Source organism: Chiloscyllium punctatum, chromosome 32 (assembly GCF_047496795.1).
Source record: "Chiloscyllium punctatum isolate Juve2018m chromosome 32, sChiPun1.3, whole genome shotgun sequence".
Classification (NCBI taxonomy): domain Eukaryota; kingdom Metazoa; phylum Chordata; class Chondrichthyes; order Orectolobiformes; family Hemiscylliidae; genus Chiloscyllium; species Chiloscyllium punctatum.
In genome coordinates, this window is record NC_092770.1 from 14717283 (window position 1) to 14732249 (window position 14967).

At 40.4% G+C, this 14967-nt stretch overlaps 1 protein-coding gene across 2 annotated transcripts in view; it reads left to right on the top strand.

Moving 5' to 3' along the window:
* Positions 1 to 14967, top strand: part of ptprb (protein tyrosine phosphatase receptor type b) — a 115240-nt gene that overhangs the window by 61613 nt on the left and 38660 nt on the right. For both annotated transcript variants that reach the window (XM_072551686.1, XM_072551687.1), the window contains 5 exons: positions 3449 to 3712; positions 5939 to 6202; positions 7438 to 7695; positions 8512 to 8775; positions 13413 to 13685. In XM_072551686.1, the coding sequence (XP_072407787.1) occupies positions 3449 to 3712; positions 5939 to 6202; positions 7438 to 7695; positions 8512 to 8775; positions 13413 to 13685 (1323 nt within the window). The remainder of the gene's footprint in view (positions 1 to 3448; positions 3713 to 5938; positions 6203 to 7437; positions 7696 to 8511; positions 8776 to 13412; positions 13686 to 14967) is intronic.

Below are 14967 nucleotides of genomic sequence, written 5' to 3' on the forward strand. Positions count from 1 at the left end.
ATGGTACTACTGGACAAGTTAGATCTCAATGAAATCTGACCTTACAGATCATTTGTTTAGTTCAGGAAATATGATCGTCAGTCACTGAAACATAGTCACACGAGGCTGCATCACTACCTTAACAGAGCAGAAGCTTATTACATAAAAGGTAAAAACAAACCCAGGGCAAACTAAATTATCTAGATTTAGAACACAGTTCAAAGAAACACACAGTAAAACAAAGTCTCATCTGTTCCCCAACACCATCATTTTGCAAAGATTCAAATCCAGAGAAGTTACCTCTCCACATCAAAACTTTCAGTTTGAGTTAGTTGATTCTTCCCACTTCATTCTTGTGAACTGTGAAGTCTTCTTACATGAATATTCTCAGATTTGCTTTTAATCACCTGTATCTTTCTAACTAACACTCCTGGTCTGGAAGTTGCATAAATTAAACTTTTCTACTAAGATAACGGTTCCTATAAATGCACTGAAAAATCTCTTTTTTAGGAGAGCCAACTGCACTTCATTCTGATCCCTGGATCATAATAAGATCTGAGGACCATAAGATACAGGAGCAGAATTAGGCCATTCATTCCATCAGGTTTGCTCCATGACTGACATGTTTCTCAACTATTCTGCTTTCTCTTTGTAACCTTTTTATCTCCTTACCAATCAAAAACCTACTCCATCACAGTCTTCTGTGGCAATGAGTTCCAGAGATTAACAACCCTCTGGCTGAAGTAATTCCTCCTCCTATCAGTTTTAAAAGGCCATCCCTTCACTCAGAGGCTGTGCCCTCAGGTCCTAGTCTCCCCTACTAGTGGAAACATCTTCTCCACATCCATTTTGTCCAGACCTCTCAGTATCCTGTAAGTTTCAATCAGATCCCTCCTTCTAAACCCCAACCAAATCCAGATTGAGAACCCGCAACAATTCCTCATATGATAAGCTCTTCATCCCCGGGATCATTCTTGTAAACCTCGGCTGGACCCCCGCCAATGATAGCACCATCTTTCCTTGGATATAGAGCCCAAAAATGCTTACAGACTCCCCACAGTGTGGAAGCAGACTCTTTGGCCCAACAAGACTACATCGACCCTCCAAAGATCAGCTCACCCAGACACATTCCTCTACCCTATATTTACCTCTCACTAATGGGCGGCACGGTGGCACAGTGGTAAGCACTACTGCCTCACAGCGCCGGAGACCCGGGTTCAATTCCCGCCTCAGGCGACTGACTGTGTGGAGTTTGCACGTTCTCCCCGTGTCTGCGTGGGTTTCCTCCGGGTGCTCCGGTTTCCTCCCACAGTCCAAAAGATGTGCAGGCCAGGTAAATTGGCCATGCTAAATTGCCCGTAGTGTTAGGTAAGGGGTAGATGTAGGGGTATGGGTGGGTACGCTTCGGCGGGGCGGTGTGGACTTGTTGGGCCAAAGAGCCTGTTTCCACACTGTAAGTAATCTAATCTAATCTAATCTAATCTAATCTAATGCTCGTAACCTACATATCCTGAACACTACGGGCAATTTAGCATTGCCAATTCACCTAATCTGCTCATCTTTGGACTGTGGGAGGAAACCAGAGGAAACCCAAGCAGACACAGTGAGAATGTGCAAACTCTACACAGACAGTCACCTGAGGCTGGAATCAAACCGGAATCCCTGGCATTGTGAGGCAGCAGTGTTAAGTACTGAGGCACTGTGCCGCTGTACCAAATACCTCACAATATACTAAATGTGTTCTGACCACAATCTCTGCAATACATATCTGCTCTTGTATTCTAGTCCTCTTAAAATGAATGCCAGCATTCATTTGCCTGCCTAACTGTCAACAGAACCTACATGTTAACCTTAACAGAACCCCAAACTAGGACTCCCAAGTCACTTTGTGCTTCAGATTTCTAAGCCATTTCCCATTCAGAAAGTAGTCTACACCTCTATTCTTCCTATCAAAGTGCATAATCTCACATTTTCCCACATTATATTACATCTGCCACTTCTTTACCCACTATCCTGGCCTTATCCAATCTCCCACTTCCTCAACACTCCCTGTCCTTCATCTACCTTTGTGTCATCTGCAAACCTAGCAACAATGCCCTCAGTTTCATCATCCAGATCATTACTGAATAATGTGAATGGTTGTGCTCCCAACAATGATCCCTGCAGAACTCTACTACTCACCAACTGTCAATTTGAACCCTTATCCCTGGAGTGTAAATGGAAGATTGTTTCTCAAGTCTCCTTTGTACTGCACAAAAAACTTGATCCTCTCAGTTTTCTAAAATCCATTTTTGATTATCCTGAACCAAATATAGACAAATGGCTCTCAATGGTTACTCCAACTGTTGTAAACCACCATAGGATAAACAACCTTCCATTAACACTCCAGGAGTCCCTGCTCTCTGTCACATACTGGAAAACTAGTCATTGTTTTGGAGACCTGCATAACCTAGTATTCTTTTAAACCCCTCAGTAAAGTAACCAACTCCAAATGTCACAATACTAAAATCCAATAGATAAATATGATTGTAATATATATAAATCAGTCATCTTTCATCACATGAATGTACCTCAGTTCATTGCCTGTCTAAGTAAACTACATTAAAGGCTGTGGCAGAGTTTCAAAATTTTATTTTGCAGAAACAGCAGGGAAACATTTAGAATCACTTCAGTGTGGAAGCAAGCCATTTGGCCCATTGAGTTCACACTGACCCTCTGAACAGCATTTCACCCAAAACATTTGCCACTTAGCCTGCACATCCTGGACACTACGGGCAACTTAGCATGGCCAATTCACTAACCTGCACATCTTTGAACTGTGGGAGGAAACCAGAACATCCGAAGGAAACCCATGCGGACGAGGGAAGGAACTCCACACAGACAGTTGCCTGGTGCTGGAACCAAACCCAGGTCCATGGTGCTGTAAGGCATCATGGTTAACTACTGAGCCACTGTGCTGCCCTGAACCTGACATTAAATTGATATTCATATACACCATGGACACTTGACCATGCACAACCAGCCCCCCATTATAACATCCTCCCTGGCTTATCTGTTGCATCAGAAACTGCTGAGTTGATAGATTAGACTTGTTTGTTATTATGGTCCACTTAAACTGGCTGGCTTTTCACTCCACTTTAAGGATTAACATCTCTAATTAATTTGCTTTGGATCAAATATAGAGAGCATGGAATTTCAAAATGTGATTTTATGGATCTAAAATAGAGTAACATTCAGTCATTACCTTTAAATGATGGTTTAATTTAGTCAATTCCTCTTTACACTATCCTAAGATATGTACAAATTCTAGATACGAATTGGAAGAAAAGAACATAGGGACATAGAAACAAAGGACCAGAAGTTGGCTATATGTGAAATATTCTTCTAACACATGATGCCTAAATGATGATGGAGCACCTAATGCTTGAAACAATGTCTTTTAACACTTTTCTTCTGTGTCATTGTTCAGTTCCTTCAAGTGTTCCCAGTGTGATGGTGAATAATCATGGTCGAAATGATTACCTTCTCGTTTCCTGGCTTCCTGCATCTGGTGATGTGGATAGTTATCTAGTGACTCTGTCCCACAACAGGAAAGTTGTCCAATCTCACACAGTCTCCAAGACCAGCTTTGAGTTTCCTTTTGGTTCCCTTACCCCTGGAAGGCTGTACAATGTGACTGTAACTACCAGAAGTGGGAGATATGAAAACTACACTGTCACACAACAGCGGACACGTATGATATCATTTTTATTCCTTCAAACAATGACATCCAGAATGTGTGTAAAAAATTCTTACAACTTTCGCAATTTACCAGGGTCCTTGAAGATGTCAAGCATCATCCTCTGTCTATCTCTTATAAAGAAAGGCTGGAACTTTTTGCACTGGAGCGTAGGAGGTTGAGAGGTGACCTAATAGAAGTTTATAAAATAATGAGAGGTCAGGATAGAGTTGATAGCAGTTGTGTTTTCCCCAAGATTGGGAATTTCAAGACTAGCGGGTACACTTTTAAGGTGAGAGGAGAGAGATTTTTAAAAAGGCATGAGGCAATTTTGTTTTACACAGATGTTGGTTCACATGTTGAATGAGCTTCCTGAGGAAGTGATGGAAGTAGTACTATTGCAATGTTTAAAAGACATTTGGATAAGTACATCAATAGGAAAGATTTGGAGGGATATGGGCCAGGAGCAGGCAGGTGGGATTAGTTTAGTTTGGGATTATGTGCAGCATGGACTGGTTGGACCGAAGTGTCTGTTTCTGTGCTGTATAACTGTATGACTCTATATTCTGCTGAGCACTGCTGCCAATTGTTGTGATTCAAGGTTAATTTGCAATTCAGAATTTATGTGCCTGACATAACGGTTTTGTCTTAGAGAAGTTATGCTCTAGTTTACACTTCAACACTTTGCCTCTTTCTGATCTCCACTCAGCATTTTCAGATGGGCCCATGTGGGGTAGCAGCAGCAAGAGTCTCCATGCTGCCTTGCCATGGCTTGAGCATCTGATAATATTACTAGCCAAAGTCTGTTTTTCACAAGGCAGCTATCAGCACCCCTAATGTGACACCTTCCTTCCTTTTGTTCCTTCTCTCTTGAGTCCCTTCAGTTAAATTTATTCAAAATATTGTAATACATTGTCCCTCAGAGCTAATTTTCACCATTAGCTCCTGAAAGTGTAATTTGATGTATTTGAACAACTTTTATAGAACAAAATCACAGAAAACAAACAATATATTCAAATCACATTATAATTAAATCCACAGTTATATTTCAAAATGACCCTCTAAACTGATTGCCAATTAAACTTGGTTAAAGTAACTTCAGCAAATCCAAATGGAAAATTGAGTTGTGTGCCGTGCACTTTCTTTGTGCCTTGTGCTTGATTGTGATTTACTCAGGAATTCTCAGATTAGAATGGAATCTTTGAGGAATTTGAAAGAACTGTTTCATCATCTACATTCTGCAGACTAACATCTTGATCAGGAGACTGGCTCCCATTGGCAGAATAAATCTTCCTTTTGTGAAGGAACTGGCAGGTTTATTGGCCATCAAGTAATTGCCTGTCTAGAGTAAAATTCTACTTTTACGCTTTTTTAAAAGAAGTTGTTCAGTGTTTTTATTTAAAAAGAAGTACTGAGAGATAAATGCAATGAAGGAAAATGAATTGCACTTTCTGGACACAATAACCAAATATGAGAGAAAATATAGCATTACATTTATTGAGGGCAGGTTTAGCTCAATTGACTGGACTTCTGATTTGACACTACAGAGTAATGCCAACAGCAGTGACTTCAATTCCACCAGTCCAGGTTACCAGGAAGGACTCTACTTCTCAACCTCTCCCCTCACTGAAGGCATGGTGATCCTCTGATTTAAGATACCACCATTTAATTCTCTCTAATAAGACAGCAGCCCTATGGTGTGGTATTACTATGGTAACTTTACCTTGCACTTTGTGTAGAATATAAAGTCACAAATAACTTATTAAAAGTTAATAAAACCTCCAGATTCAAATCTTGCAATGACATTTGGGTATGTGTTCAGTCACAATTTATGTGGGATTTATATTTACAGTACAACCTCGATTAGCTGAACGAGATGGGCAGGGAGTATTTTGTTCAGACAACTGATTGTTCAGACAACTGATCTGATCGTAAACAAGCAGTAATTTATGAGTGCGGGTTATCGAACATTTCTGGGTTATCTGGCAATGCATGCCATAATGCTGTTTAACTGATAACTGAATGCTGTGTTGCCTAATGCCGTTTTTACAGGACTTTGAGATCTTGTCCACATAATCCGAAATTTGGATAATTGATGTTCAGATAATCGAGGTTGTACTGTACATGTATAGCATTCTGCTGAAACGCTAGACCATTTTAAATCAATTTATTTACCAAGCTGCTCAGGTTTCTTGTCAGCATTTTGCTTAAGTGGCCTTGTAACATTTTCCAATTTTGCAGAACCTGCAGTTGTACAAAGAATCACAGTTATCAACTCCGGAAAGAGTGACTATCTGAAAGTGTCTTGGTTGGATGCATCAGGGGATTTTGACTATTATATAGTAACTATCAAAAACAGTCACAACTTCAGCCAAAGCTTAGAGGTTCCAAAGTCTGAAAATGAATGCATATTCCTCAGTTTAATTCCAGGACGGCTTTACAGCATTACTGTTAGCACCAAAAGTGGGAAATATGAATCTCATCATGTTGCCACTGGAAGAACATGTAAGCATGACATTTATTGCAATAAATATAACATTTCAGTTTTAATGAATGTTAAACACTTTGATCTGGAATATTAATAGCTTTGGCAGCAACACCTATGCTTCTGCGTGTGTATGCCATAAGTTAATTTAATTTAATTATTTGTTTGGTGACCAGCCAGATTTTAATTTTGGAGTGGATGGCTAAGGATACAATATTTATCAAATGTTTCTTTGGGAAATAACAGAAGAAAGGTGCCTTTGGATAATGTATTAACTTAAAATACCCATGTCAGAAAGAAAAGTTGGGATTCAAAAGTGATAAAAATGCAAGCAAGACTATTTTTTTTAAAACCTTGAATGAGTTCATTACATATTTATTAACCTAAAGAGCTATGACAGTAATAAATTGACTGTCCATGTGTAATTAGGACTGTGTTTTGTCATTTTTAAAAAAATATACCTTGCCTCATTTACACAAATTTTAAGAAATTTAGTAACTGCTGGATTTGTAGCATCCTGTTAAAGAATTAAACTGAATCAGCCAAGATTTTGACTATGATTAGGAACCCAAGAGCATGATGACTAGAAACAATTCGATAACTTGGTTCCTCATGCCTGCTGAGCCATATAATAGGATCATAACTGATCCTCAATCTCAACTTCACTTTTCCACAAAATTATCCTGTAAGAATTTTACAAATTAGTTTCAACTCCTTTGAAAAAATGAAACAGCTGGCATATGTTGAATCACAAACAAAATTGCGGGGGAACAATGGACCCATTGTTAATTTATTTTAATTCCTCCAATTTAAATGTTTTATTTTCTTTCCCTCTTCGGTTTCTGTGCCTGCCGCACTCCCTTTATTACAGGGTAGCTTGAACCAGTGTCCACAGTTTTCCATAATCTAACCTTGCTGCACTTCAGCCAGCCAACGGTTGCATGGAAATGGCCTGGAGTAAAATCATCTTCATGTAGGAAAATGAATGGCTTTCCTGACTGAACCTCGTCCAAAAGCTAGAGCATGGCTGCAGGCTTTTCAAATAGAGAACTGCAGATATAAACAATGGCATAGTATGCTGAATTCCTCACCAATTTAGTCTCCCTCTTCCTTACAAGTTTGACATTTATATTTAATGAATGTGATCGTTTCTTTGTATCAGATTTCACTGATTTATCCTTCCTTTGACATACTTATAACCTTTTTCAGTAGTGTTGTTGAAATGTCTGATGCTAATGTTGCTCTGTCTGATTAGTTCCGGCTGCTGTTGGTTCTCTAACTGTGGCTGAGAGGAGCACAGATACCCTGAATGTTACCTGGGAAGCAGCTGCTGGTGACGTGGATCGCTATGAGATTCAACTACTCTTCAATGACATGAATGTTTTCCTTCCAATAACACTCAGCAGCACATCACATCAATTTACTTCCTTAACCCCTGGACGTCTTTACAAGATCCTAGTCTCCACATGGATTGGGACCCTACAGCGTGCTGCCTTCATCGAAGGTCGTACAGGTAAAAAAGAAACAGATTATTATGTGTCCAATATTTTATGAACAACATTTACACTAACTGCTATGGAATAAAATTTACACTAATATAAAGTTGGGACTGCATCTCACCAATAATGAAGGAAAAGTTAGTGGCACAGTTCTGCAGAATTAAGCTCTTAACAAAATACAAAATGCAGTAACTTATCAGAATCAACCCAGCAGCAATAGACTAGCTTGTCAAGTGAAGGGCTCCTGTTATTTTGTTATACTATAATGTGGACTAAAGATTAGTTTGTACTGCAATCTATAAATAGAATGTTTTTCGCATCGTAAAATATGGAATCTTCTTTAAAATATATAAAATACCTGTAAGAAAATATATAAAGTTGTGCAAATACAAATAACTTGCAACCAATTCTTAAGCCACCCTTGTTCTCACTCAATAATAATTAATATGATTTGTTCTCAAGACTTAACCTAGGAAATAAAAGGAATTTGAAGAATGGTGTTTCTAGAAAAAAAATCTAGATGATTTTACTTAGAAAGCAATTATAGTTCTTAAACATAACACCAGACTAAAGTGTTACAGATGCTAAAAATCTGAAATAAAAAACAAAAGTGTTGAAAATACTCAGCAGGTCTGGCAGTGCCTGTGGAGCAAAAACAACATTAAAATCAAGGACATTTCATCAGAAGAAAGAGAACTGAAACTTTAATTCTGCTTCTGTCTCCACAGATGCTGCCAAACCTACTAAGTATTTTCAGAATTTTCTATGTTTCAATTTATTATAATATATGACTATGCAGTTATTAATATTCTGAATGTGTCTTTCTGCAGTACCCAGTGCAGTTAAAAATATCCATGTTTCAAATAATGGAGTGACCAAGGGCCTGAAGGTAAACTGGTCTCCTGGAGGAGGGGATGTGGACAGCTATACTGTGATCTTATCCCACAAAGACCATCAGGTCTCTGCCCGCCCTATTCCAAAACACCAGCATGAGCACACCTTTTATGATCTAGAGACGGGAGAGCTCTACCATGTGTTAGTTCGGTCAAATAGTGGCAGCTTCCATAACAATGCAACAGCATTTGGATGCACTGGTAAGAATTACTCAGAAATCCTGTGATTAACATCACACTAAAAACTGCATTGAGTGATTAGGTAAATTCATCATCAATATATAAATATCACAGCATTGTCACTTTCTGTGCACAGGGATTTCACTTTCTCTCATTCCCTAATTTTTCAAGTGCCAGGGCACAACACAGGTTAGAGTTGAAATTCAGGGGTGCACTTGCATTTGATACAGATTTACCAAACCTCTGGACTGCACTGGAGTCTAGAGGAATTGAAATTCGTCTTTAGGAGAACTCAAAATACTTTTCAGCCAATGAACTGCTTCTGAAGTACAGTCATTGTTATAAGATAGGGAAATGCAGCAACCAATTAGTGCACAGAATGCTGCTACAAACAGCAATGTGATAGCGACCACGTAACTTATGTTTATTTGTAGAATGTTAATTGAAGGATAACTGTTGATCAGGACAGTAAGGATAACTCTCCTGTTCATCTTCAGAATTGTTCAATGGGATACTTTACATCCACATCAAGTGGCAAATAAGACCTCTGCCTAATATCCCATGCAAAATAGTTAGGATCAGATTTTACTGTCACATGTATTCAAGTAGAGGAATACCTGAGTACAGTGCAATGTGTACTAGGTCACCATTCTCCAGCACCATCTTGGTTACAAACACTGCGCTTAAAAAGCAACAGCAGGAATAAAAGAAACAGAGCCAAAAGGAAAGAAAAATGTCCAGATTTTAAAGCCCTATCTCAATTAAGACATATGGAATGCTCAAGCCCTGATGCAAGTATCCAGGCCCATCCCCGGTTTGGCGTTTGCAGACTTTTGCTGATGCCGCCCCGATCGCTGGGAGGATTAGATTGGATTCCCTACAGTGTGGAAACAGGCCCAACCAGTCCACACCGATGAGTAACCCACCAGACCCATTTCCCTCTGACTAATGCACCTAACACTATGGGCAATTTAGCACAGCCAATTCACCTGACCTGCACATCTTTGGACAGTGGGAGGAAACCAGACCACCTGGAGGCAACCTGCGCAGACACAGGGAGAATGTGCAAACTCCACACAGACAGTCATCCGAGGCTGGAACTGAACCTGGGATCCTGGTGCTGTGAGGTAGCAGTGCTAACCACTGATCCACCGTGCCGCAGGAGTTGCAAATATATTACCGATTCCAATATTGCCGTCGCCACCACCTCCGATCTTCAGGAGGAGCTTTATCACTGCTTCCGCCGCTGTTTCCAACTGACGGGAGGCTGCCACCATTCTCCGAGAGGCCTCCTCTCACTGTTGTGCCAATGCTGATGCTGCTGAAGGCTTTAAGGAGAAGAACATGAAAGAAAACAAAAGGAAGGCAGGGAGGAAACAGATGTGAACAGGCCTCAGAAACCCAAACACAGCCCTTCTACTCTGCCAACATCTTGAAATAGCATCTCTAATGTCACTTCTGTGCTAAAGTGTCAGCCTCGATTTTTGTGCTTGAACCTGAAATTGAAACTTGAGCCCAGAGGCAAAAGTGCTACCAACTGGGCCATGGCTGACGTTCAAGGTGACATCTGAACAAAATAGATTTTATAAAAAAGTTCTATTAAAACTTCTGTCGATTAGTTATTGGATAAGGGAAAAAGTCTGTTTGACTGAAAGTTAGAAATAGTCCAGTGGGATAATGAAAGAGTCTGTTAACTGTCCAATTGGTGCAGAGTAGTGAGGCACTCAACCCGAGCATAAAGGTGGATTAGTTGGAGGTGGTCAACGGTGAAACCTTCAGGAATCTGACCAACAAGAGTTGGCGATCCTAATCTGAAGAGAGTGGAGTGGTTACTGTCTCCTCCATGCCAACATCTCCTCGCTACCTCTTATTAGTGTGACATGATCCGTTCACTTCAAAAAGCTTTCCCTTATGGAACAACTGAGGCACAGTGTGCTGGATTGTTCAGCTTGGAAGAAAGAGAAGAAAGGAGAAAGGCACATGGAAAGTTAGAATAAAATTAGTGATGAATGGAATATCTTACAAATACATGAAAATTGAGGACTAACAAGGGAAATTCAATGGGACTATAGTTTCTTTCCAGATAACCATGGTATGGCATTTCCCACCTCTACCAATATGTAATGTTAAATAAGTGTTTTTTGAGGTAGTTCATTCCATTACCATTTATTATCTTTTGACTTTATCGGGACCTAACTAATGATTACTATTCAAGGATACAGCATTATAGAGAATTGCTAGAAGAGGTCCTGTTCTTCGATAACAGGAAAGATATCAATACGTACAACAACATTTGGCCAGGCTTGATTATAAGGATGGAAAAGTGTGGCGCTGGAAAAGCACAGTGGGTCAGGCAGCATCCAAGGAGCAGGAGAGTCGATATTTTAGGCATAAGGCCTTCATCAGGGATATGGGGTGGGAGGGGAAGGGGAAGGTGTGTGAGAGATAAATATGAGGGTGAAGGTGGGGGTGGGGAGAAAGCAATAGGTAGATACAAGTGGGAGTGATGATGTTAGGTCAGAGGAAAGGGTGGAGCAGATAGGTGGAAAGGAAGATGGACAGGTAGGACAGTTCAAGAGGGTGGTGCCAAGTTGGAGGGTTGGATCTGGGATGAGGCGGGGGGAGGGGAGATGAGGAACCTAGTGAAGATGATGCCGTGTGGTTGGATGGTCCCAAGACAGAAGATGAGGCATTCTTCCTCCAGGCATTGGTGGCTTGGATTGGTGGTGGAGGAAGCCCAGGACTTTAACGTTCTTGGCAGAATGGAAGAGGGAGTTGAAGTGGTCAGCCACATGGCAGTGGGGTTGTTTGGAGTGTGTGTCCCAGAGATGTTCCCTGAAACATTCCGTGGGTTGGCGTCCTGTTTCCCCAGTATAGAGGAGGATTATAAGGACTCTAGAGAGCTGGTTCAGGTACATCTGCTCCTTCTGGAAATTAGAGTAGAACAGGGATTATGTGTCAGAACCATTGTGATGTGAACATCAATTCCTTGAAAATCATTACCTTATACAACAGGAACCTCGGATGCTTGCTTGCCTGGCTGATTTAAATTTCAGTGAGAATTCTTCAAATGGATGCACAGTTTCCCTGTCCAAAACCAGCAGGAGGCTGTTTAAATATGAAAATCATCAGCACTAAGAAGACATTTGTAACCTGCATGGAGAAGTGGGCAGGGTATTGAAAGTAATTGCTGGTCTCGGATCTTCCAAGTTCTGATAACCAAAGCACCATAACTTTAAGTTTTGGACTTGGCATTTGAACCAAAATGAGTGAATAATTGCTTTTATTTAAATTAATACTTAGTGAAATTGTAGTTATGGTGGGTAGAATCATTGCAGCCACTGAACAATGTGAACATTGGTGAGAAATTTGGTAAAACAGGTTGAGATTGGCAATGAGGAGATCCTCAACAGCAAAAGCAAGAAGTTCTATTATCCAAACAAATGATGTATAGTGAGAAGAGAATTTTGCAATCGAGAAGTGAGAGGCTTATTTATGCCTGGGCAGTAGGCTTTACCAACATAGCTGGCTTCACCAGATGAAGCACACTATAGACCGGACGAACATTTCATTGAGAGTGCCATACTATAATGCAGGCTGACTTCATCAGTAGAAAAGTGTTCCGTTCTATCAATTTGCAAGTCATCTTGCATCGTAGAAATCTGTGCCATGATGCCTGTATCCTTGAGAAATATTATATTCCTGGTTTGTTTCAAGGGCAGGATGGTTTATAAGGATGGTCACTGGGACGTAAGGGCTACTCTCTGTAACCATAACTGTTGACTCTGTTACACAATCCCTGAGTGAGGCCACATGTTTAAACACCGCAGCCCATCTCCCAGACAAGACCTCTGTGGAGCAGACAATACGCCTGCTGACGATGAGATCCTGATGCTTGAATCAGTTAGGGTGGCAGGGAGGGTGGTGGGGTGATTTTGGGGATCGGCTACTTCACATTACTTTCCAGGCAGAGTGTGCCATATAATCCTTACATGTTGTGCTCTGCACAACTGGAGCTTGCAACCAGAAGATGCAATGGACTCTGAAGAACTGTGAGAGCAGTAGCAGTCTTCTGAGAACGACATATAGATCAAGAGGAACATCACCTTCCACATGATACAGCAGTGCAGCTTCAGGAACAACAAGCTAGACAGGATGAAATAAAAGTGACCTGTTTGAATGTGAAGCTCCCACACTGAACAATGAGAAGGTAGTTGGGGAAGAAGTAGCACACCTTAGACAAGATTCTATAATGGGATGAGGCTAAGGAAAGGTCAGCTGTATAGTTTGGTTTTATAGAGTATAAATGTGGCCTTACATGTGCACTGAAATGATAATCATGCCACCTATATGCCCCAGGAAGCACTTGTTGTTTGGTCATGCTCCCACTCTATGCGTAGTTAAGAGCAGTTCCAGACAGACAGCATTTAATTGAGTACCCAGCTGGGCTTGAAATTTGATGCTAGCACTAGGAATCTTCGGAGGTCCCAACAGTGGCAAGTACTTCTGCCTGTGGTGAGAGGGAGGATATGGTGAGCAGGTTTCTTTGTGAATTATTTCAATCCAGGTAACACAATGTTATTTACTTATTTTTCAGGGAGAGTACTCAACTTGATTACTTGCTCAGTAAATGTGTTATATTTTTTCTTCATTCCTAGTCCCTGCCTCAGTGTCAGAACTATCTGTTGAAAACCAGCATACTACCTCCACTCTGGCAGTTTCTTGGCAGCCAGCCACTGGCATCTCAGAGGGTTATACACTGCAACTCCTTAATGAACAAGGAACTCAAATGCTTGCAAATGTCTCTGTGCCAGCTGCCAGCAGGGGCCATAAGTTCATTGATCTGACTCCTGGCAAGAAATACAAGATTCGTATCTTCACTGTAAGTGGAGGTTTGTACAGCATCGGAACCGACCGTGAGGGAAGAACAGGTAAGATACTTGATACAAAAAGTTCGCTCCCCTTCTGTTTTCAGGAGAAGATTACAGTGATATGCAAGGTTCAAAGCATTTGCATAATTCACCAACAAATTATGTTTGAGATTCCGAAGGTCAAATACTTGCTTCTTCTATGGAGGTTTAGATTGAGTCTTTGACACATCAAGACCAAACAGAGTGACCTAGTAGACATAACTAGGTCGCTGTCTGCAAATAGGCTTGAAAATATTCCATCCTGGGAACAATGCACTTGTGTCTATTCAGATGGCATTGCATATTGTTGCATCCTTCAGATTTCAGCATGAAAACCTCACTATTAAGAAAAATCAGTGAGATTGGGAAGACGAAAATATTTCTAAGCGTGTAGCATGATGGTGAGCTTTGACAGCTGGCTTCTTCAAACCCAGCTTTCATACCAGAGTCTGCTTTGGATTAAAATGAACACAGTAAAAGAACTTTATCATTGGCAGCAGCATTGTGTATAGAATGCAGTCACTGTTCTGTGAAAGGGTATGAAACGGAAATTACAGCAATTAACATTTCCCACAGGCCTAGCTCACTTTTGTCATGCAGCGGTTATGTGTGCTTTTCCTGATTAGTATTAGAAGCTATTTGGTTCATTCTTGCTGTGTTTGCAAAAATGATTGCAGAGACACAAGCACTGAAATATGATACTTTAACACCTCCTTCGTAGATTGAAATGTTAGACCTACACACACTGCCTTTCACTTCCATCGGAAGACATGCAAATAGTTTCCAGAACACGATCAGTGTTAATGTTATATAGGGAAGGCAGCTGTTGATCTTCACAGATTCATATTATCAGTTCAGACTTCACGTTATTAGTGTAAAGGAAAACAGAAAGAACAATTGTCTGTGAAGAAAAGTCAAATGAAATCAGGTTTCTGAATGTCACCAATACCTGAAAGCTCCTTGGAAAATAGAAATTTTCTTGTAACTGGGTCAATGCAGAGATTTAATTCAAATAAGCTTAATTGCACCCGAAGAAGAGGTCATGTGAGTTGTCTTTCTATTAACCTAGGCCTTTTTCATGTTATGTGTGCAAAGATTATGATGCCGATTTCATTATCATAAAAACAAGTTCATTTTCTAAATTCTTTAAAATTTTTGTTTTTCTCGGCTCAACCTTGACAGGCTGGTATATCATTGTCTCAGCATCGGCTTCTGTCTGACTTAAAAAGCCGATAGGAAATTAAGACACATTAGCACTCATTGAATTATAAATTTGTGAAATTTAGAAATCTCCTGGTCTTGT